Source organism: Centroberyx affinis, unplaced genomic scaffold (genome assembly GCF_046629955.1).
Source record: "Centroberyx affinis isolate AG114_WGS23_722 - 3 ecotype Tasmania unplaced genomic scaffold, CSIRO-AGI_Caff_v1 ptg002464l_1, whole genome shotgun sequence".
Taxonomy (NCBI): domain Eukaryota; kingdom Metazoa; phylum Chordata; class Actinopteri; order Beryciformes; family Berycidae; genus Centroberyx; species Centroberyx affinis.
Window position 1 is genome coordinate 11,815 of NW_027280697.1, and position 24,143 is coordinate 35,957.

At 39.6% G+C, this 24,143-nt stretch overlaps 3 protein-coding genes across 3 annotated transcripts; 1 reads left to right on the forward strand and 2 right to left on the reverse strand.

The window, feature by feature from the left end:
• Nucleotides 1-2,313: 2,313 nt before the first annotated feature.
• Nucleotides 2,314-12,696, forward strand: gucy2g (guanylate cyclase 2g). Its single transcript, XM_071533920.1, has 22 exons — nt 2,314-2,619; nt 2,904-3,252; nt 3,814-3,938; nt 4,381-4,563; nt 4,717-4,861; nt 5,326-5,461; nt 5,698-5,801; nt 6,115-6,281; nt 6,502-6,642; nt 7,270-7,353; nt 7,690-7,794; nt 7,959-8,030; nt 8,330-8,498; nt 8,742-8,897; nt 9,391-9,568; nt 10,096-10,236; nt 10,524-10,716; nt 11,076-11,250; nt 11,489-11,587; nt 12,058-12,149; nt 12,240-12,344; nt 12,598-12,696. Exons 1-22 carry the CDS (start codon nt 2,314-2,316, stop codon nt 12,694-12,696), a joined length of 3,324 nt encoding a protein of 1,107 aa, XP_071390021.1.
• A 1,513-nt stretch (nt 12,697-14,209) lies between these two features.
• tectb (tectorin beta) lies at nt 14,210-17,123 on the reverse strand. Its single transcript, XM_071533921.1, has 10 exons — nt 17,057-17,123; nt 16,664-16,854; nt 16,350-16,501; nt 16,169-16,241; nt 15,900-16,003; nt 15,685-15,768; nt 15,381-15,543; nt 14,848-14,926; nt 14,530-14,562; nt 14,210-14,283 (listed from the first exon to the last, which is right to left on the reverse strand). The coding sequence occupies exons 1-10, from the start codon at nt 17,121-17,123 to the stop codon at nt 14,210-14,212; spliced, it is 1,020 nt and encodes a 339-aa protein (XP_071390022.1).
• A 3,961-nt stretch (nt 17,124-21,084) lies between these two features.
• LOC139656368 (dickkopf-related protein 3-like) lies at nt 21,085-22,422 on the reverse strand. The gene is made up of 3 exons (XM_071533919.1): nt 22,270-22,422; nt 21,524-21,698; nt 21,085-21,290 (listed from the first exon to the last, which is right to left on the reverse strand). Exons 1-3 carry the CDS (start codon nt 22,420-22,422, stop codon nt 21,085-21,087), a joined length of 534 nt encoding a protein of 177 aa, XP_071390020.1.
• Nucleotides 22,423-24,143: the final 1,721 nt, after the last annotated feature.

The following is a 24,143-nucleotide window of genomic DNA, read 5'->3' on the forward strand; positions in this document are numbered from 1 at the left end:
ATCAGTTCAAATGGTACCAAAAGATAGTGAAAGTCTAAGTGAAAACATGCTTTATCTAAGACAATGTCAGAGACTGACCAAAATGCGAGTTTGGTTGCTGGATGAAAGGTAAACATTCTTATCTCCTTCCTATCATGTTCAAAATATTTTAAATATGCATAAACACAAAACATCAAAACTCACAACATTCTCAGGGAAAACAAAAAGATATACTGTTTACATACTAAAGTAACCATTAGCCACAAGTTTAAGCTCCATCCTGCCAACTTAAGAACTGTCATACACCTCCCTTGTACTTCCAAGTTGATCCAAGTTTTCTTCAAATGTTGTACTATGGGTATTCACTTAAATTGCAATTTTAGTGTAAGTGTACTGGGTCAGGAGTCAGGAGAGATAATTTCCCCTTTGTAGGTTCCACAATAAAACAGGTAAATCAAATAAATGAAACAATGATTTGCCATTTTTTTCTTGACAAGTTTGAACATTCATTGATTCATTTAAAAGAAAAACACTACCTGTCCCATAGTCTTTTAGCTTGAATATGATATCAAAAGATCACAATATCTAGCAACTGACAAAAGGTTAGACTACTTGAAATATCCTGTGGTGTGGCACTTGTGTTTAGGTCAGAAAGGGGTTATCAGCATGTGTAGGAGTAGTAGATTGTGGTAGGCCTGTTTGTGTACTTGATGCCAAGGCTAAACTCAGAAAGTTACAGCCTTCACACATAGAAATATAGACGTCTATTTTTAAGTTCTCAGCTAAGTTATGTTTCCAAGCCTCATTATATAAAAACTGTAAGTTGTATTACTGTGTTTATCCAAAGTTAATGACAAGCAAGAGTTTGTGTACTTTCACAGACTTCAGAGTGTAACTGAAACATTTCCACTCCAAGCCATATGTATTGACTTCCCAACTATAAATGCAATGGCTGTTTTCAGAAAAAAAAACCTTCCAAACAACTTATAGCATGGTGCTTTGTCTGAATGCTTCACTTATGTTGGACAGTGAGATGAATGGAAAGGCTTTCTAAAAGAGCTTCCAAAGGTTACCTGGTGGGATTAGCAGAGGTTGTTAGTGGCCTGGATGAGTAGGGATCCCCAGGGAAAAAACAGCTGAGGCCAGCGTCACTGCTAATGTGTGAGCTGCCCACCTGTGGTCATTAGCACGTTCAACTGCACACAGGTGTGACAGGTTCGACACCACGGCTCCACCTGCCTCATCTGCTTTTCACAGCCTTACACCAGCAGAGAACCTCTCAGGGGATCAGCAACACAGTTTTTTTGAGGTTTCTTGCAGTATTGACTTTATTCTATTTCATTTTCCGGCAATTGCCCAGCTCATGAAAAAATGCTGGTCTGAAAATAAAATTGTTTCCAAACCCTTAGCTGTGTGTGTGTGTGTGTGTGTTTGCATGCATGGGAAGTGTGTACCTGTTAGAGATAAAAGATAAAGGAAAGAGATTATGTTGAACTTTGACTTTAGATTTATGAATGTGAGCAATAGGCAAAGGCAGACTGGAGGTAATACCTTTGGAATTTACTGATCTATGGTTGATAAAATCGTAGCCTCAGGAACACACCTCACTAAATTAAGCTCCATGATATCAGACAGGCTATTACAATAATAGATCATTGTGGAGTAAAAGTCACCTTTAAATCAAAGATCCACTCTAAAACAGAAATTTCCATTATATTCTTGATCTTAGACAGTTCAATCTTTTTTTATGAATATGAACAAATGTGAATACTGTGTTCTTCAGTTCCATACAGTGATCATACACATTAGAAATTATATACAGTAAATCACACTTTTTACAGCATGCACGTCGTGCAAGAATGAATTCAGCCTACTGCTGCACTATTTTTTATGCCTTGAAAGGAATTGTTTGGAAGAAAAATGTCCTCTCCCTGCTAGCTTGGAAGATGCATGATGGATTCCATGATGGACTGATGCATGAGGACTTTTACGATGGCTGCCACCATGGTACAAGAACATAGGCCTGGTGCAGCAAGCCCACTCTAATAAGCAAATGCACAACAGAAAAGGAAAGAACAATTAACCAAGCCAAACGCTCTACCTTGCTGAATGATGCTCTAAATGCCTGTCCGTCCCGCCCACTTTCTTTCAGATATTCCCATATTCCCTTCCCTAACCCTTTAAAAAGGTCCAGCATCACCAGGGGAGCTGGGCATTTAATCCTGTGACATGAGAGCAGATCGTATCTTTCCCTGCTAGTAGGACGAGACAATGTTCTGTGCAATATATACTCCTTTTGGCATTAGCCAGATATTGGTGCTTCTGTTTACACTCATGCTGACTGCTGCTTCTGTCCCCAGCAATGGTTCGATTGGGACTCACTCCCACAAGTTACTGATCGGCTTCCAAGCTCCCTGGAACATGTCTTTCCCCTTCAGTGCCCTGCGGTTGGGCTCTGCCATACAGATAGCTGTGGATAAGGTAAACGCCAACCCCTCCTTTCTGGGGAACTACAGTCTGGATTTTGTCTATACAGATTCAGACTGTGATCCCAAGGCTTCTCTAGGAGGGTTCATTCACCAGGTGTGGAAAGAAAATGTGTCTGCACTCTTTGGTCCAGCCTGTCCTGAAGGAGCCGAGGTAAGGCTTAATTTTGAGGAAATTATGTGATGTGACGTGATGTGACGTGACATGATGTGTAATATAGCACAAGTTTTTGTAGAAAAAGTATATTTTAACAATGTCAAAATAAAAACAACATATTGTGCATCGAGGCTCTGACCCTTGCTTCTCGCTGGAATTTAAGCTTATTCTGCTTTTGCATTCAAATTACGTCACTCTTTCCCCTCTGATTAAATGAATAAAATGTTTAGTTTATAGTAGTTTATAGTATTCTTTTCTTAACATTATTGCTTGGTTTGCAGGTCACTGGTCTCATTGCATCCACCTGGAACATCCCCATGTTTGGATTTGTGGGACAATCCTCCAAAATGGATAACAGTGCTGTTTATGATTCTTACATCAAAGTTGTGCCCCCTCTTAAAAGAAGTGCAGAAGTCCTGGTTAAGACCCTGGAATTCTTTGGATGGAGCCATGTAGCTATGATTGGAGGCGGGTTAGAGTCAAACACCTGGGACAAAGTTGACGCTCTGTGGAAAACTGTTGAGGATCCACTGAAAGCTGAATTCACGTTGACTGCGGCCGTCAAGTTTGACACCAGCAGTCACCATCTCATTCGTCAAAATATTAAGTACATTGCAACAGTCGCCAGAGGTAAGAAAAGTTTTACAGTATAACAAACACTTAATTAATGATAAGCTGTGACCTATTTGGCTCTATGAAACCAAATACAAAAGCCTAATACAGCTCATTGATTCCTTAAAACAATGCATGCTGCTCCCATCACATAATTGTTGATTTTAATTGTCAATCTTTTTTTTTTTTCATACAGCGTGAGGATACATTTATCAGTGAATTCCTGCATACTGAGTTCATCATAGTTATCATTACTGCAACTTTAAGATTAATAGATATAGACAATGAAAAACAGCCAATCAGGAAGGTGGGAAGGTCATTAATGACATCACCAATCAATAGGAAACTCTCCTGAGTCTGACGAACCATCACTGACCTTGGGGTAAATAGATATACAGTAGATGATCAAAAAGCAGCCAATCATCATGAGCTAATAAAAATAGAAATAGAAATTGACACTGAAAGAAGACTACCCTTTGGATCCAAGGATGTGACATAAACACACAACATGCCTGGAGTTTTATTTCCAAATGATGTTACCATTTCTATTTCTAACCCCCCCCTCCATCCCCACCACAGTGATTGTGATGCTAACGAACACTGAGGACGCAATGGCTCTGTTGCTGGAAGCTGAGCAACAGGGCCTGATGAATGGAGAGTATGTGTTCTTCCTCCTGCAGCATTTTGAGGTCAGTGGCAGTGTGGTGAGTAACATTAACTTTTACTACTGACACCACGTCCTGCAGTATGTGGCTCATGCATCATGCATTGACATTTTGAAAAGCGGAAAGTAATTTAGTGGTTTTAGATGTCATAGGTCTATAAAATGAAAACACTTCATATTCTATTCACTTCAAATCTTTGTTGTCTCATCAGGTAAATATAGACTCTAGACAGGGTTTGAAAAATACACATAAGAAATCATAACATCATATACCATACAAACAAACACTGGGAAAATGCTAGTTGATAAGATCCGAGATAGAGTCACTAGGTCGATAGAGAGATTCCTGCCTCTGTTGCCAAATCAGGCGACAATGCAAAATGTTGGAGGCTGTAGGTTATAATTAGCTTAACTGTAGACTGTTCACTGACTTCCTTTTCTTTGAATCTTATGTTTGTCATATCAACCCTTTTCTTGAGCAGGATAACCTGTGGAAATACGCCTTTAACAACAGGATTAACCAGGCTGCCATCAGGGCCTTTGATATGGTCTTTATCATTGGCCAGAAGTCCTATGAAGGTTATGAGTATTATGACTTCTTTGAGCGAGTTTTTGAGAGGCTGAAGAGCCACCCGTTTTGGAGCAACCTGACATCTGAGAGAGAGGTAAGCACTCTCAATAGGAAAATTAAACTATAGATTTGAAAAACCTTGACCAAAATTTGTCATGCAGAGGTTGTAATTTAAATGTTTATACTTGTATTCCTTGTGCTATAAAACTGAATTACCTATGTTATCATTTTGATTCTATTATTTCAGATTAGCCCCTATGCTGCCTATCTACATGATGCAGTGCTTCTTTATGCTATGGGACTGAAGGAGGTCCTCAAAGATGGCAAAGACCCTCATGATGGACGGCAGCTTCTACTGAGATTAAAAAATAAAAACAACATACGGTTTTATGGTAGGTACCTGTTTGATCATAAATATATTGTGAAGTTAGATGCACCTAGTGATCATAGGACGCAATGCTATAAATGATTAAGCATAAGAGCCCTGCATAAGGGAAATACAGTGTGTGCTTATACACCAGGCAGTACAGTAGAAGTGAAACAAGCATGAGCCAGCTCTAGGTTGGTGTTTGGTACATTTACATACTAGGAAGTAGCTTGGTGATTTTCTAACTGTGCTGGCTAAGTCAATGCATGAATTAAATATTTTGTTCAGAAATTCTCTTAGTTACAACAACACTGTTCTACCTTTGGTGTTAACGGGTGGAGTTTTTAAAGTCACTGTAGCTCCACTCACTTCAATCATGCATACCCCCACCACCACCCCAGCACCTAGAGAGCACTAGCACACTTGTAATAAAAAATATTCACCACCATTTTCAACAACAAATCATGCAGTAATGGCTTGTCATTGCAGGTGCCTCTGGACTAGTCCACTTTGATGAAGAGGGGGAAAGAAACTTAGACTATTCCATTTATGACCTACAGCATACAGACGATACCACCAAGTTTGTGCCCATCCTCCATTTTGACAGTCACAGCAAAGCTGTCCGGTAAGAATCATCAGTTATACCATCAAAAACAATCAAGCAGTTTTTTATAACATGTTTTTTATAACATTTTATAACATAACATAAATGAAAACTAGCACTGGGAAATCCTGAAAATGTCTGTCATATATGAACCTGCAAACTGACTGTACCTATATTACTGTAGTTTCCTATCCCCAAATGCATGTTAATAACTGTTCTCACATGAAATTGCAATCACACAAAAAATTCCATTTCAGGCCAACTTCTAAGTTTGCATCTGTGGTCTGGCCCAAAGGAAAACCTCCTTCTGATAACCCCGAATGTGGTTTCAACAACGAGCTCTGTGAATGGCTAACCAATGGTAAATAAAGTAGCCTTTATGGCAAAATTGACTTGCAAAAAAGAGCTTTAATGTTCTTTTACCCTAGTAATTGGATGCTAATTTTGTGTTTGTTATTTTTTAGCAGAGTCAAATGGAATCTCCAGAGATGTCTTTCATTTTCTTTGATTTTTCTTTTTTTTTCTTTTGGCTGAAAATCTGTTTTTGCACCTTATCCTTGCCTCTAAAGTATAACACCAATACAAACTATTATAAAACATTTTGTGTATATTTAAACAAACATTTTATGGTGATATACAGGCAGGTTAACCGACTTCATCTTGATTTGTCACAGATATCACCCTGGTGATCTTGCTAGCTACCTTCCCTGTAATTGGTGTGATAGCAGTCTTGTGCATCGGGATGCTCATTCTGCAGAAACTGCGGCTCCAGAACAGGCTCGATGACTCCTGCTGGTGGCTCATCAACTACAGCGACATCACTATCATCAAAGAGCCCTCAGTATGAACCTCAGTTTGGAGACCCAACACAGATGTGTTGTCATCCAAAGCACACTCACAGCCAGAGACACAAACTGTACATGTGCACTCACATATACATTGAGGGACAAAAGGTGTATGAGCATGAGTGTATGTACATACTTCTATGTGTGTGTGTTTGCTTGCCTAGATTTGTGTTCATATGCTTGTTTGGTGCATGTGTGTGTATGTGTCTCCTCCAGGGAGTGCAGGCTGTATCTCTGAGCACCACGGCCAGTAAGAACGGGAGTGGCGGCTCCCAGTCCATCCTCTCCTGCAACAGCTATGGCCTGAAGGACAAGGCAGGCAAAGAGCACGTCTACTCCACCATAGGCCTCTACCAGGTAAACATTTAATTCACATGATTTAATGTCTTACATTTTTCTTCAACATGCAAGTTCTACATTGTTATAAAAAATAATTCCTCCTACAGCTACCCAAAAAGGGTACCCAATCAGGCCTACCATAATAGGTACCATTAGCCAGAAGCTAGCTTGCAGCAAGCAGTACCAATAATTTTATCATTTTTTTTAGTTAAGTGAAGTATCATTAATTGTACCTTCCCCCCTCTAATGTGACAAGTCATAGGTGAAGAAAACCTACAGACTTACTGTATATCCAAAAGGTCAAGACTCTGGTCTGTAACAAAGCCATAAATATCAATATGGTTTAAAGGGATATATTGCTCATTTTACATTGTTATCTGGAGAAGGGGGTATATATTCGCATATAGATCTGCAGTTGTTTAGAGGGAAAAAGCAAACAAGATTAGTTTATTTAAGAGTGAAACAATGTAGAAACCCAGTGACATATCCCTCCAACAGTAAAACAGCTCCTAATCTACTGATGGTTATAAAAGATGAACAAAAGGACTTTGATAGAAATGTACATCTATGACTGTGCTCAGAGTTTGTTTACATGTGACAGAATACCCACTCCCTGTGGCTAATGTCATTTTTAATCCCGGATAGGGAAATCATGTGGCCGTCAAATACATGGAGACCCAGGTCATGAGTAATATCCGGAAACCCTCCATTATCTCAGAGTTCAATTTGGTAAAGTTACTCACGTTCTTCTAAACTAAACATAATTCTTGTTTTCATGGTTGTTTTTTCTTTTAATAAATGTGACCCCCCCTGACTTGCCCCTATAACTGAATCTAGCATTAGTGGATTAGTGGATATATATTGCTGATTTTTTTTTTGGTAATTCAGAGAGCCAAACCATGCACTCCCATTTAATTTCTTAGACCACCCATAGACCAAATAACCATCTGAATATCACAAGAAAAACAGATGTTTAAGACTTGTCATTGAGGAATTGCAAATAGTTTTCGTTACCCGTGGAATGATATATCGTATGCCTAACCATCTTAAACTCTTTTAAGACAGATGAAAGAGATGAAGCATGAGAACTTGGTGCAGTTCTTTGGAGTGTGCATTGAGCCACCAAATGTCTGTTTGGTCATGCAGTACTGCAAGAAAGGCAGTCTGAAGGTTAGTGTCTGAGACTGCACTGCTTTTGTTCCAAATCATATTATTTGGAATATCCTGCTATACTTATGCAAGACAGATGCATAGCAGAGTAACTTTTACAATGGCTACCCATTCATGTGTGGCTTCATAAGGGTACTTCTTCTTTGGTGTTGTTTTGTCTGCAGGATGTTCTGAATGTTTCAGATTTCGAGCTGGATTGGATGTTCAAACTGTCCTTTGCTTATGACATTGTCAATGTGAGTCACTTCATTTATACAGTATATTAAAGTTTTTTGCTGTGATGTAATGATTGGAAAGACACTTTATCCATTGATTACTGATTATTTTGTTTGTCCTTTTTTTGTCCTAATATAGCGTGTTTATATACTGTGTGCACTGTGCAGTAATTTGTTGAAAAGACTGAAATTTGAGCCTTTAAATGGACACAGACAGACTGTATTTATACTCTGGGGCTGATTCTTTGATATATATAGCTATATATATATATAGCAGTATCCCTAAAATACATTACAGTACCCATTCATTCACTTTCCAGGGAATGGAGTTCATTCACAAGAGTAGCCTGAAATCCCATGGGAACCTGAGGCCCAGCACATGCCTGGTGGATAGCCGACTCCAGATTAAACTGTCTGGCTTCGGACTGTGGGAGTTCAAACACGGGACCAAGCACAAGCTCATACCACTGGAAAATCCCAAATATGAAAGTCAGTGGGTGGATTCAACTCTTGAAGTCAAGCTGCTTTGTTATGATATTTGTGTCTGGAGTGTCTTAAATATTCAAATTTATGTAGTTTACCACAGCATCAGGGAGAGCTAACACATTTCAGGTGTTTTGAACCTTCAAAGTCTATTCTACTAATTCAACTGTTCCTTAGCAAAGCATGTCAATTGGAGTGCAGTTGAAACGCAGACATCTCAAAAGTCAGTGCTTTTGATAACTGTTGTAGAGATGTACTGGACAGCTCCAGAGCTTCTGAGACAAGTCAGTCCCCCGTTCAATGGGACACCCAAGGGTGACGTCTACAGCTTTGCCATCATCATGCGGGAGCTACTCTACAGTTCTGATGCCGGACCGTACCATGACATCAACCTGGAGCCAAAAGGTCAGCATGATGCCATTACAAAGTCATTCATTCATGTCCTTTGCCTGCTTATTCCTTCTTAGGGACACAGGGAGCTGGAGCCTATCCCAGCATGCATTGGGCAGGCAGGGAAAATATAGGTCACAGTCACTCACAATCACATTCGTATATCAGTAATGTAGAGTCTCCACCGGACTTGTCTTTTATACCACTGTGCCACTCTAGCATTACTGAATGATTCAGTGTTTCTTCTATATTAACTCAGCAGACAGAGCAGAACAATACAAAAACTACCAGGGATTTTATTTTATCAAATTTAAGTATCTTGTCTTAACAACTATGACAAAAAAACTGGGACCAAAAAGTGGACATATGTGTAACCAAAACCAAAATCTCCCCCCAAAAAATGGTGTAATTTGTGATTCCTTCATGATTTCCACCCCACACAGTGATAAAATACTGCAGAATGTCAACAGCATTACGATTCCTGTTTCTTGCCACATGTTTTCACCAGAGATTATCAAGCAGTTGCGGACCCCTCTGCTAGGGGAACCCCTCCGACCAACGCTGTCTGACCAGCTGTGTGATGAGAACATCAACACGCTGCTGAAGGCCTGCTGGAGTGAAAACCCTGACCACCGACCACCGTTTGGATCCATACGGAGACAGCTGAGGGAGACCAGCCCAGACAGGTCAGGCTTTTGATTTTTTTTTCTTAATCAACGTCTTAATTTACACAGATTTGGGTTTGGGGTGTTGTTACTCTTTAAAATAGTTCCATCTGTGTCATCTCGTATCAAGTGCCCTCCCTGTCTCTCCTGTGGTATGTCATATGGTTACACACCTTTAGTTTACTTACAAGTGCATGTATAGTGTCAAGCCGCTTATCTTCATGACCACATCATATCTACTCCATATTCAATTTTCTTAACACTACTAGAAGAATTAAAGCAAGCAGCAAACAGGCTTATTATCCATCTTCCATCTTCAAAATTGGAAAAATGAAATCAAGCAGTGGAAATGATTGGAACTTTGTTGTTAAACACTCATCACTGAACTGAATTAAGGTAAACATATCATTCCAGATTGTCATCAAAATCTCACATAATTAATAATTAGATAATTTGCTGTTTTGACGTCAACATAAACTCAGTTTCTGTCCTCAAATATGAAGACAATAGCAAGACTGTTTTAATAAATAATCTTTTTTGTACTCTAGTCATGCAAATATACTGGACAATATGGTGGAAAAGTTGGAGAAATATGCAAATCACTTGGAGGAAGTGGTGGAAGAGAGGACCAATCAGCTCACAGCAGAGAAGGCCCGTGCAGACAAGCTTCTCTCCAGCATGTTACCAAGGTAACAAATTCAAAGCATCAGTTATAAACATCTTCTTGGGCTTGTATTATGCTAATCATGACCGTTTGGCTCTCCATATGTGATATCACTCTGCAATCTGCCTTCACTGCCTCTTTTAACACCAGTCTAGATTCATTAATTAGCATTTTAAGCTAATTCATTCATGGTAGCTAGCTCTAAAGCCAAGTCATATGATCGATATAGTGGATGGGCTTCAGTGAATCATTAGTAAGCAAGTGTACTCTGCCACCCTTACCATTGCAGTGCTGTTGTTTCATTGGTCATAGGTACATTGCAGAACATCTGATGTTAGGGAAGTCAGTGGAGCCGCAGGGCTACGACATGGTGACCATCTTCTTCTCCGACATCGTGGGCTTCACCTCCATGTGTTCTGTCAGCTCGGCCATGGAGGTGGTGACACTCCTCAACGACCTCTACAGCCTGTTCGACGATATCATTAAGATGTACGACGTCTACAAAGTATGTTACACACTACAGCCTTTGTCTTTTACTCGGCTTCATGCACTGGGGATGTGACATCATGCCTGGAGCTGATTGCAAATCCCAACGATGTTGTGAGCGACCAGCATGCATATCTGTCATATGCTTCATTACAGTCCTGTTGTAAACTGGACAAACAATGTATACATTTTTACAGCTTAGTTTTTGAGAATGTATGGACTTTTAATTTTATTGTACATAACTTTTGACAGTGTCGTGTTTTGTTATCATATGTTGTGCTCTCTTGTATAAGCCTAGTCTATCATGGCACTAAAGAAAGCTTTCCACTGTTATTTAAAAGTCAACAGTAAAGCTTTTTCATATTTGAACCGCATCAGGTGGAAACAATTGGAGATGCTTATATGGTAGCTAGTGGTCTGCCTCTCAGCAACGGCAACAAGCACGCTTTGGAGATTTCCACAATGGCTCTGCATTTCCTGGCTGCGATAAAAGTTTTCAAAATCCATCATATGCCTACTGAGAGCCTGGCACTTCGCATTGGGATACACTCAGGTAAGCAAGGGACACTGACAAATGCTCAGCTAACTAAACTTCAGAAATCTTCAGAAAGCTTATTTGAATTGTGAAATGGTTGGTTTTGTTACTTGCTGCCTTTTTTTGGAAGGTATTTGTAATGGGTTCAATTGGCTAACACCAGGGCCATTTCTTGATATATCTCATGCACTGTTGGACAATGTTTGTGCACATATTTGACATTTGAGAAATCTGATTTATGTCTTTGTATTTGTAGGTCCAGTGGTTGCTGGAGTGGTGGGCACCACTATGCCTCGCTACTGTCTCTTCGGGGACACGGTGAACACGGCCTCTCGGATGGAAAGTAACAGCTTACGTGAGTGAACTGAAAGAACAGCTTAGAAACTCTTGAGAGCATCAGCACTGGGTTAGGGTTAGGGTCTGTATTAGATACATGTAGTTTTATCACTCAGCTATGAGGGTATGTGTGATTATGTATAACAAATTGATTTCGGTAACTGTAGTAAATGGGATACCTTGACATTTTGAAAAGTGATGTTGTGTTTTCTTCACCTGGAACATGTCACATTATAGGACACTTGTACTGTAGCTAACCTATAGTACTTTAGCTTACCTATAAACAGCTAAATCAGTGGGTTCTATTATCCACAAGCTAATAAACTAGCTTGCTACTGAAATTACTGGCTTCAACGAGGACTGCTGACAATGCCAACAACATCAACAGAAACGAACAAATCAAATTTCTAAATGTCAAGGTATGCCTTTAATATGTTTACCTTTCTTGTCTTGTTAATATAATTGTTTCAAACTGTATATTTTATACAGCCCTGAAGATTCATATATCTCAAAGCACTGCTGACATTCTTGACGAGATTGGATCATTTGTGCTGGAGGAGAGAGGGGAAATTGAAATTAAGGTGACTTGATAGTCAACATGTTTTTTGCAGTAAAATGTGCAGTATATGGTTTTTGACCTGTGTGTGTGTGTGTATGTATGTTCATAACAGGGTAAAGGCTGTCAGAAGACCTACTGGCTGCTGAACAAACATGGTTTTAATCCTCTTGTTGCCCACGGCTCTCCTCCTGTTACGAGTCTCAAACCACCAATGGAGGTACAGTTTACATTCATAATAGCATTCACATTGTCTGTTTTGATAATGGCAGGTTTTTCTACTATAACTAAGTCAAACACCACATTATGCAAGTACAACCAGTCACAAGGTGTAATACAGGGTTTAAACACAAGTCTGAGTCTATCAAACTGTATGAAGCACAGTTTACTATATGTAGTATTGTATTTAAACATGTGAACCAGTATTGGAATTTTGACCTGTATTTAATCAATGTGTGTTATCTCCACTGAAGGTCAAACCATTTTTGGCCAAAGACCCTGAGAAAAAGGCCCACAAAATCCTGGGTAAAGCTTACATGACAGAGGCTTCGATGACTGCAGTGCACACTTAAAGATCCAGTGGACACTCTCACCATATTTTGGATATTTCCTGATTGTCAGACAGGAAATACCAGGAAAGGACAACTCCATATGTCTCACAAAATGTTGTGCAAGTGTTTGTTTCCTCGAGCTGCGAAGAGGAGAATTGCAGACAAAAATCAGGATAGGTATTACAGGAGGACATTAATGTCATGAGATGTCATTGGAGCCTGGGACCTAGAGTACATGACTTGTGTTTTTAGCGTGTACAAAGGTTCTCCAAGGGTTCTTTGGTTAGGGTAGTGGTTCTATGTAGACCAAAGAGCCCTCTGATTTGTTACAATTTTAAAAAATAAAGGGCAAATCAGAATAAAGAACCCAGTGTGGTTCTGAAAAAGTTATTTTGCTGCTGGTTTGGAGCATTCCATGCATTCTTAAAAAGTTCTATATTCTGCTGTGGTACATGTCTAAATAATCATTTTGTGGTACTATTTAGAACCCTTTTTGTCAAGGGTGTACTCGCTTAATAGGATAAACAGTAGCATTTTTTAGCTTTTTATTGCACATGTTGTATCCCTATTATTGGCTGTTGTGATCATACCCCTCATTCAGCTGGGCACAGCAAATTGAAAACAGATTGAGGACTCTACTGACCCCAATATAATGGCTGTTGAGAACTTTAGTAATTTTTCTTTTTTTAATTTGGCACAACTGTTTGTCAGTGAGCAGACTACACACTCATTTCATATTTTAAAGCAAAACCAACAAAATAAAATAACAAAACAAAATAATTCTGTGACTTTGATGGATTTATAATAACAATGTACATTTTATCTGTTTTCATTATTTCTTGAAGTGCATCTGTAGTGCAAACTTAAACTTGGGAGTCATCAGCATTTCTGCTTCAGTTTCCCAGTATGGCTTGTGGGGTGAAGAAAGCATATGGCTTTTAAGATAGAGAATAGTTATTGTTTTTTTTTAACTGAGATTCAGAAATGCTGTATGCAATCATAATCATTATCAATATATTATAATCAATATAAACATTATCTTTTTTGTTATACTGTCTGTATATTCAGTAATATCTTGGTTAGTGTTTGTCCTATAAGAAAAGCAGAATAGCAAGTATGTTGTATTGTTGATTTATTTAGCAACACTGTTAACATTGCCTTAAGATTTCTGGAAAAACTGCATAAATCAAAATAATAGGGACGATTTTCAATAAATCTTTATTGGAGAATTCAAAGTAATAATGTATATAACATTAACAAGATTATCCACGTACATTACCCATGCACAAACAGAACACCGAACTTCAATAAATGTGCTAATTGCAAATAATATTTGTGATTTATGAAATAATTGACACAGTATGGGTGTGGAGAAGGAATGTATTCATAGGCTCCCTGAGTCCTGGGTGACACTCCCCTCTGTGTGTGTGTGTGTGTATCAGTCACATACGTATTTGTACTTGCTCAACATGTCACTTTCTATATATACAATGAATGATGTATGAATGTGATTGGATGAAAATGTGTTTCTTTACTACATTCTTAGTCCATTTACAAAAGCAAGACACGTGTTTCCCAGGACCACCAACAGGATGAATAGTGATGTGCCTGTGGCAGAAAAGGGTAAAGAAATAGATTAATGAAATGCCAATGAAACATCAAGAACAACTTAATAATTAAGTCTGTCTTATTAATAATAAGTCTGTGATGTGGGTGTTTAACCATATTATAATATAGTACTATAAAACATATTAGAGATAAAAAAAATATATATATATATTAGAGTTAGAATATATTTTATTGTAATATTTATTTAACAGTAATAGTCATTACCATTATTTCATATTTGTTTACCTGATATGTGTCCATTATTGGAGGATTCATTAGCTGTAAAGAGAAAAAGACAATTCATCATAATACACAATACAAACAAACAATGAAAATAGATCTAGGCTACAAGACAAGCAAGATGTAGAATTAATGTAGAATTTAATCTAACTGAACTGATTAATCAACACAGCTTACTTTACCAAAACAGCATCTTTTAAGGGATACATTAACGTTTTAATGATTTTTACTTGCCTTGCAGCAAACAATCGGCTACCAATATCATAGTATCCCTTTAACAGAGTATGTATTGCTGACGAATGGCACTGTTTAGATGTACTGCACCTTTAACTTTAAACTCAGCAGTGAGAATGCCCCCACTTGGTTCTGCTTCAGTTGACAGACTTCTGGTAGAGCAGGGGCCCTTGAGGGAAAAAAGAATAGTCAAAATGAATCCTTGGGCCAACAACACTGTGTTGCTATGGTCAGAAAATACTGTCTGGATGTCACTTGATATAAAGCTTCATATATGAAGCCATTAAATACCTTCATAGTGTTGCCTTTATTTCATATATAATTATTTCATAAAACATATGCATAAAATTATGTATATATATCAAGAATATCCTCAGTCATGAGGAATCCATGTAGATTTAGACACCAAGTGTTTGGCAATTTGTTTGTGTGGAGACATGTTTTCTCTTTGTTTTGATTTAAATTCCTCATCCATTTTTGAACCTGCAGACGGGGCAATCGTAATCTTAGTATACCTTTACTTCCTGAAAAGTCGACTTTTTGAAGATACACATTTTTCAATCCAATAGGGATATGATATATCATAATAACGAGTGCATGTTTCTCTGAAGTGTCATACTCACTGGCTGACAGAAGAGCCTTTCTCCATCACAAACCTGGACCTCACAGTGAAGCCAGACAGTAGACACCTTCTCCAGCCGCTGGAAGCGGAAGGAGTTGAACTTGAACATGGAGCGGCTGTCTTTGGCATTCTCAAATATAGTCACAGTGTTGTCAGATGAGCAGCTGTTGAAAAACGGTGCAACAGATTGCTTCAATGATTTTTGCTGTGAAGAATTCATCCAAAAGACAAGTAGATGATGATGCTGCATATCTTTAAATGAACTACTAAAGTGCATTTACAACGTTCTTTTCACATTTCACTACCTGTTAATTATGAGACTCCACCTCTTCCTGTCTGTTGAGTAAGGAGTGGGAGTGGCCCAGCAGTTGCTTATTACAACTTTGAATCTGAAGAGGCAGATGGGAAGGATTGGTCAGGGATCTAGCATAGGCATCTCCCCTCTAAAGGTTTGTGGGGAATATATGAATATAAAGATGAACTTTCAACACCTGGGTATTTTTTAAACCATTTAATATACCTGTTACTTAGTCCTTTTGCCTCAATGCCGATGAAGACTTCAGAGCCGATCTCAGATGTGTCAATCACATAGGGAGCGTCCTTGGCATACAGGAATTTGGAATTCTACAAAATATATCGATTTTTTTTGTATTGTTTTATCTGGCCTCAGACATTTCATTTGCATTTCATGATCACCTTAAGAAATTTTTGGATCTAAACACTCTTGCATGTAACAAAGACGGCAAAAGGCCTCCACTGGAGAAAGTGAATCTGTGAGCAGCTACTCACCGTGAACACATTCATAGACAACTGTGATCTAAAAGTGCCTAAACTCCCGTTGTTGACAAAAACTGTAGCCACTCTGGAAAAAGCAGAGGGTTTAGTAAAAACGCTGCAAGTCATTGGGTTAGAATGCACATGTTCTCCACATAGTAACTGTGGTCAAATCGTGTCCTGGATTGATGCTTACCTTTGGCTAAAGACGGCATTGTTTACCAGGTAGGCTGCCCGGTACGTGCAGCTGAAGGTGTAGTTGACCGGCTGGTTTCTGACTGTAAGTGAAGTATCGTTGGACACAATGGAATTATAGAAGACGTACTTGGGGTCTTTGCCGGGCAGGTACTGCGGAGAACAATGGGCACATCAAGAGGGAATGTAGCAGAAATTGACTTTTGCTTCACTTCATTATTGAATTAACGTCCATCTTACACAGAAAGATCAGCATAAAGCTCAACATACTTTGTGTGAATGGTTGAATGTCTATGTACCTGCTTGGTGTCTCACCTCAGCTAGGGTGCCGCAGTAGGAGTGGTTTTTGGGCGTCAGGTCTGGGATGGTGAAGCGATAGTAACCCGGGGTGTTCATTCCAGTGTAACAGACCCCACCTAAGGACAGCTGGCCAATCTCCCAGCCATACGGACACTCGGGGACGTTAGCAATGATGGCGTTGGGGAAACACGACACCATCACATAGTCTGGCCAAAAGGCAAAGAGACAAACTTTAGAAACGGTGAAGCACTTTAGAGATTTGACCATATATTACTGAAAATCCCAATAAATTAGAAACAATTGCTTGAGAAGGACAGGGTTTGCAGGACTTAAACTGCTATGACACAAGCACAGTAAAGAAGCTACCATTTTTTTACCATTTGAAAATGTAACAAATAGAGTGCTTACCTGCTTTTTGGGGAGCGCATGTCCATGCAACAGGCAGCAGCATTAGTAGAGCACCAACAGAGGCCATTATTTAATTCTGCAGAGAGATTTCAGAATTGCGCCACAGCAATGTAAGAATCTTTAAGGAGTGTAGAAATTGTTGCAAATCTGTCATAAAAAAGACTTACCAGTGGGGAAAACAACTTTGACTAGTTTGGTGTCAAAGAATCTGCATGGCTCTTCAACAGCTTACTGGCACTAGTGACTCTACAACTAACATCTTGACAACTTGACGAGGCATTTTATACTTTCACAGGTAAGGGCAATCAACCTTCCCCCTTCTCCCTTCTCCACTTGTCCCCTTGGCAGTATTGGTTTGAGAACTCTATTGTGGGGCTGCTCACAAAAGCTCTCTGTGCTGGTCAGACATTGACTTTCAAATGACCAGTGTCTCAAGGGACAAGCACAACACTCAGCATGTGTGATTCTCCTTTTCTAGAAATGTCCCTACATGAAATTTGGCATTTTTAATACATACCATACAATTAAGACTAGCATGTGGACCATTGATTTATTTGGGATATGATTTGCATCATCATTGTGGCAGAGGAGGACAGAGATTTCCTCCACTGCATGGTCAAAACTGAGCACACAAACTCGCACATTGTGTAACATGACTACATTTGCCAGCAAAGCTGGGAAAAGGCTGACCAGGTGCAAACTGTGTTTTTTTTTTTTTTTACCTCTTCTTGGTCTACCACTGTTTATGTCAAGTTATAGTGGCAAATTGTTGAGTTGTAACCCCTGTTTCAATATACTGTGCATTTCTGTGACTGCTTCAGCCTTCCTCATCAGACTAAGTAGGAATTGGAATGGTCATTATGCAGTTTACAGTCATGTTTGACTTCAAGTGACACAAGACCCATAAAAATGTTTCACAACATATTTGGTAATGCCATAGACTAACTTTTCTCGTTGCTGCATTGTGAACTTGAGGCAGACACAGAGAAACAATCAGCCCCCTTCATTCTCTTTGTCCTGTTGGCCGGTCCTTCAAGGTTTCAGGAACAGAACACCATTTAAGAAGCTAAATAGTGCAAACAGACATGTATGGATACCCCTACAATGTGATGGTAGCTCAGATAAGAAAAGGCATACACTAGTAACTAGTGTGCTTAAGTGGAGATGATAGGACTCTGTTTTGCAGCATTCAGCAATATAAGGTTTCACACAGCTAAAGTTTTAGGCTATTAGATATCCCTTTTGTCTACTGTCTGGATCCCCCCCTCTTATGTGTGTGAAACATGTGTGTCCTCACTGACCCTTTTGCATAAATGTTTTAAAGCCATATTGTCCTATAGCATGTTGCCTGAAGTGTCAGGCACCTGAAATTAATACAAGTTACCAGCCAAGGCTGGTAGGTTTCAGATGTGACTGGGTCACGTTATTCTTCAAGTCAATTCAGTAGGTAGCTTGTCTTCATTTGTCCTATTCTAAAACTACTTTGATTGTTAAGAAATCAAAATGGCAGGTGAACTTCTGTATCTACTTACATTATGACTAGCTGTCAAAAAAGTCACTCTCATGCCCTGCTCAGCGGTAAGGCACAGACACATTTCATTCTTATCAGTTTAGTAAGATAAAAACAGATATAGATTTTGTAAATATGGATGATGTGCAAAGATTGAGTTGGCTATTTGCTTATGAAACATTTAGATTAGCTAGTTACCTGGAGAAAGCCTGGGAGATGAGAAAAAAAGCTCTTTATCAAGATAAACTGTAAGTTTGTAGCAGTTCTTTTCAGTGTATTGTTCATTTGAAACCTATCATTTCAAATATGTTATTTGAATTAATATAGTAGTACTTTATAATGTGGTAATTTATTTTATTTATTTATTTTTGCTCTTATATGTATGGAAGATGTATGTTTTGTAAAATGGTGGTGTCCTATAACCCCATGTGGGATGGGCCAGATGTTTGGCATGACACAGAAATAAAAATAAACTAGCTAAACTAACTTATCAGCAAAATTGATTCAATCTCTGCTTTAACTCACAATCGACATGGTAAGATATGGCAACCAATACACAAGTTTAAAATCTTTCTCACACAACATGCAATTGCATTCACAGAATTGAATACCTCCTTGCAAAGACTTAACGATAACAGCTTTCTGTAAAATGATAGCAAGGAGGTTAGACACTAATGTCCTTCAAACAATTCAAGTCACCACAATGCAATTGAAGGAGAAAAACTGCTTAGCATTAGCATCTGAATGGACCACCAGGGGAATTCTTAAGGGGCGATCCAAGGAAGATACCAATCTAAGAATGGGTCAAGGGACAGGTAGCATTACAGCATCTAGCCATGCCAACAAATGGGAGCTGCAAGATTCCATCATGTTATGTAACGGCGGCCTGCAAAGCCAAGAAACGTGCTCAGTGTTTTGCTAAGGAGGGTGACAGAATGTGTGTCTGTGAACTTGTGTGTGTGTGTGTGTGTGTGTGTGTGTGTGTGTGCCCATGTGCATGTGTGTATGGTCCCCTTGAAGGTTTAACTCATTGGTTACCCTGATGATCAAACTTCCCATCATGCTAAAACTATGCTAAAGCTATGACAAATGAGATGATCAATAACAGATGAAAAATAAATAAAGAAATGTGACACTATGCGTCTAGTACATGCTATCTATCTATCTATCTATCTATCTATCTATCTATCTATCTATCTATCGATATTATGAGCAACTACAACTCAAGCCCTTACTGAGAACATTTTCTGGTTCTTTGGGATGTAAGAATCTGTCTGTGTGGGTGAGGATCTGATTTCCAGTTGTGACGCTGTGATCCCTCTACAGCTGAAACCCTACCTGCTCCCTGCCTGTCTAAATAAAGAGACAATAGCAGGGTGGAATGCCCATTCTGTTAGAAAAGGGAGTTCAGTTTTAACAAAATGCTGTACGTTTGGGCTTATTGTGCCTCATCATTCAAAACCTTTACTCATCTTTATTTTATTCTACTTAGCGCAGTGTTTGGCAGCCTCCTTTGTAAGTATGTTCACCACAAGAGAGCAGCAAAGCCTTTCTTTCTTCTAGGGTATCTTGTCTGAATTTTTCATTAATTGTGAGTTATCTTTTCTTAGCAGCTTCAGCAGGAAGCGATCATAGCAAACCGTCTGAAAAATGATAGAATCTTCACTGTTAGAAAAGTTTGCCTCTTTATTCTATAAGGTGTAGAGGAATAGACATTTATAGACATAATTAAAGAACACTAATGCATGAGGGAGGTTGCTATATAAGACATCATAGTGTTGTTGGTTCTAGCTAAATAGTGCTTTTGTCAAAATGTACAAAATGAAACCATAAAAAAGCCTTGTTCTAAGCCTTGATATGAACATGTAGCAATAGAGTCTATTTGGGTATACATACATTTCATTATATACAGTCATACACAACATATTTACATCATAAATAGTTTTAGTATAGTGGCTGGCATCAGGGTGTGGGCACTTGGCAGGTCCAAGTTGTGGGGTCAGGCTGGTAAACAAAATCCCTCCTGCAAGACAAGTAAAGCAAGGTTAGGACTTGCAAATCAGGAGATGTATCATCAAAACTAACAAATAAATTGAAAAATTGTGAAAAATATTTTGAGGCTTATATAAAACACATGTTGCTGAGCTCTTAGATCTGAGAAGAGGTTTTTATAAGCTCTATTCCTCTGCCATTTTGGATAAAAGGGGGAGCAGGGAAACTTGTTAGAGAGACTACAGCTGGGGTGGTAAATCTAACAAAAATATATAAACAGTTATATGAGTATGTTGCATATATATCTATACAATGTATAATTAACCAAAAAAATGAATTTACATATTTATATATATTGAGTAATCAATAAACAGTGATGTTTATTCATTATACTGTGGCTGATGGCATTTGAAGTGCATGATTTCAGCTAAAAAAAAAAGTGACTTTATTCAATCACTCATTAAAGAGTAAATCCGACTTTCAGACATTTACCAGCCAGAGGGGCAGCAGTCTTTGGATGCTGTACTTACTCTCTCCAGTGTGGTGCACTGTTTCCACGACACAGTAGTCCTTCATCACACGGGCAAATCTGGTTGATGCTGAATGCCAGGCCGCCGTCAGGTACATAGCAACTCTCACCACGCATCAGACGCCTCTTACACACCTGTTCACCATGGTGACGGGCGCAGCACATGGACGCCCCGCAATCCCTGTCCACTTTACACCTGGCACCTGGATGAATGAAGCACCGATTAGCCCTCGTTTGAGATCTTCAATACAGTCAAGTTTTATAGGATTTCTATTTGATAAACACATTTTTTTGCCTGTAGGGCCACTTTACATGGATTCATTTTAGTTCTAGATTAAAGATTTTGTTTCAAGTGAGAATTTCAGAATCAAACTGGAGCAAATGTTTTATCTTAGCAACAGGTTTTAAATGTGAGACTTCAGAGTCGCTCTCTTACCCTCTTGTCCATTGGGGATGCTGCGGTGGCACTTTCCAAACATGCAACTGAGTCCACGAACACACTGGGCATCCCTCCGACAGTAGTGGCCCTCCCCTCGAAGAGGCACACACAGACCAAAGTGGCGATCACAGGAGAAACCCCGCCCACAGGCCCTGTCATGGTCACACACACCCTGGAGAGAAGAGGGGAATATTTTTAGAAACTGTGCTACTGACATGAACCAGAATGGTGAGGTTATGAGACAGACAGGACTAGGAAAGCATCTGAGCACTAAGATCCTCTTTGACACACTGTAAGCCACAGAAACAGTAATGCTGTTTGTGTTGAAAGGGTTTCAAGAAACCTAGCCCAAATTTACTGACTGCAGTTTCCCTTTGAATAGTGCTACCTGGTGAGAAGCCCTTACAATGTAAAGGCTAATGTGCCATTGACATTGTACTTACAAACCATTAACAGCACTTTTCCATAAGTAGGATACTGACACTGATGCAGCAAATAACTTTTCTCCAGACACAAAATGGATAGTAACACTGATTGTAATATTTCAGAGCTTTTTATGTTGAATGATGGAAATGTTTATTTTCTTTGTTGACTTTCAAAAAGCAATTTTACTATAAAAAAAAATACATAAGTGCCTTTTTGTGAAATTTCTACAGGAATATTTGTCATGCATATAATCATGTATTGAACAGTATATAACAGTATAAGAAGTATATATCATGTTATATTTGAGTAAGTCTTACCGTGGGTCCTTTGGCTACAGGAGCACTGTCCCTGAGCGCCTTCGCTCCTTCCTTGGGGGGGCTGTGGGGCATGTTGAGCATCCAGGCCCAGATACGAGCCTCAGCCCAGGAGATGCACAGACACAGGCAGACCAGCCACAGACTCCTCAACATCTCCACACAGCAAAAAAGACCACAGAGAGAGAAAGATAGAGGAGGAGAGTGAAGGAGTGGCCCAAACGACTCCAGGAAAAAAGGAAAAAAAGAGTCAGCTGTCTATGACTGCACACAAAAACAAGAGTTTTTAGTGTCCTATCAAGATGAAAAATGTCAGTGTTTTCCAAAGCTAGAAGTTCCAGTCAGTGTAGAAAGTCGGGGCTGAGAGGCTCCACAAGGTAATAGTGGCTGGCTTCTCTGCCACTATGACTTTTATAGGTCACCAGGGCTTGGCTCCCCCCTACCAGGCTGTTTGTCCAAGCAACAGGGTAGGAGGGGACAATTAGTTGTTAATGGATTAACTAAATTGCCGGGGTCACCCCCCACTGCCAGAAAATAGTGGCAAAATGACCAGCCGTGGAGCAGGGGAAAGCAGAGAGGGGAGATGGGACGAGGGGGCCAGGAGGGGGTTAATGGACATGATGGGTCGACAACAACTTGACACAATAGGCCCAAGACAAGCACCTCTGTGTTTATCTCCTCCAGACAAACAAGGTGGAGGACAAAAGGAGACAAATACATGCCATGTTTCACTGGTCACTGAGTGACAGGACGGCCTGGGCTACGGGGGCCAGCGCTGTGGATCCTGGCCCCAAACACTGGACAAATACTCTTGACCCCCCCCCCCCAACCTCCATTACCCCATTACCCCCTACCCTACCCCACCTCAGACCCCACGCTGGGAGCAATTTGCAGAAGTGCACTCTGCAGACGACCCCGTGATCTCATTAAACGTAATTATCATCAGCGATTAGCTCTCAGGGGGAGGTGGAGTAGAGGGGAAACAGGTTCCTCGAGGGGAACAAATGGATTCATCTGTAGACATTTTTCATCAATATGATTCTGGCATCCGGTCTTTCCACTTGCCCACAAGGACACACGTCATACCAACTTATCTGTTCTTATGAAAAAGGGGACAATAACTAAACTCCTGAATGTTTCACATAAATGATGCACATCCTAAATGACAAAGAATGGGTTTAAAGTTAGTCAAAAGATGTTGACCACAGGCAGATCTACTGTAAGAGTTTGTGTTCAATGAGCACATTTTGTTCCTTGAGTTCTGGTGGTCATGCAGACCCAAACCAAAGTTTGGGTCTGCATGACTTGCCAAGAATAAACTAAGAAGAAGAAAAACAAAAAACATCATACATTAGCATGAAGTAAAAATGAAATTCCCAGTTTGATTTGCAAGGCTGCAGATACTAACAGCATATCCATCTCCTCTCCCTCTACCTGTGGATTTATGTGGGATTTCTTCCTGTCTGGCTGGCTGAATTTCATCTTCTGTATAGACGCTGCTTTTTCTCATACCAAAATAGGAGTAATTTATGGTATTCTGTGCAGCTGTGCTACCTGGAGAGAGAGAGAGAGTGAGTGCCTATCTACCTAGCATCTGGCCTATTTTGAGCTTTACATTTTTCTACCTCACATCCAGGTTCATATGAATTGTGTTCCTATTCCGGTCAAACGGGTGCAGATGTTGCTGCATCAGCAGTTATGTTGGACACGGCTCATCATCAAATCATTATATCATCCACCCTCTGTCTTTTCTCCCCTGCCCCAGTTGCCCTCTCCTTTACTCCAAAAGTCTTAACAGTGTAATTGACCTGGCCTGGTCTAGTCTTGGAGGTGGCAGTGGTCATTGAGCCTGTTTTGGTTATTTACCACTAAATGGA

Excerpts from the sequence above, each read along its gene's own strand:
- gucy2g (XM_071533920.1), top strand. The coding sequence starts at position 2,314 with ATGCTGACTGCTGCTTCTGTCCCCAGCAATGGTTCGATTGGGACTCAC. Across the intron at positions 2,620-2,903 it reads CCTGTCCTGAAGGAGCCGAG|GTCACTGGTCTCATTGCATC; the intron begins GTAAGGCTTAAT and ends CTTGGTTTGCAG. Across the intron at positions 5,462-5,697 it reads AGTCACAGCAAAGCTGTCCG|GCCAACTTCTAAGTTTGCAT; the intron begins GTAAGAATCATC and ends ATTCCATTTCAG.
- tectb (XM_071533921.1), bottom strand. The coding sequence starts at position 17,123 with ATGGCCTCTGTTGGTGCTCTACTAATGCTGCTGCCTGTTGCATGGACA. Across the intron at positions 15,769-15,899 it reads GCAAAAGGACTAAGTAACAG|ATTCAAAGTTGTAATAAGCA; the intron begins GTATATTAAATG and ends CTGCCTCTTCAG. Across the intron at positions 14,284-14,529 it reads CAATAATGGACACATATCAG|GCACATCACTATTCATCCTG; the intron begins GTAAACAAATAT and ends TTTCTGCCACAG.
- LOC139656368 (XM_071533919.1), bottom strand. The coding sequence starts at position 22,422 with ATGTTGAGGAGTCTGTGGCTGGTCTGCCTGTGTCTGTGCATCTCCTGG. Across the intron at positions 21,699-22,269 it reads CTGTAGCCAAAGGACCCACG|GGTGTGTGTGACCATGACAG; the intron begins GTAAGACTTACT and ends TCTTCTCTCCAG. Across the intron at positions 21,291-21,523 it reads CATCCCCAATGGACAAGAGG|GTGCCAGGTGTAAAGTGGAC; the intron begins GTAAGAGAGCGA and ends TCATTCATCCAG.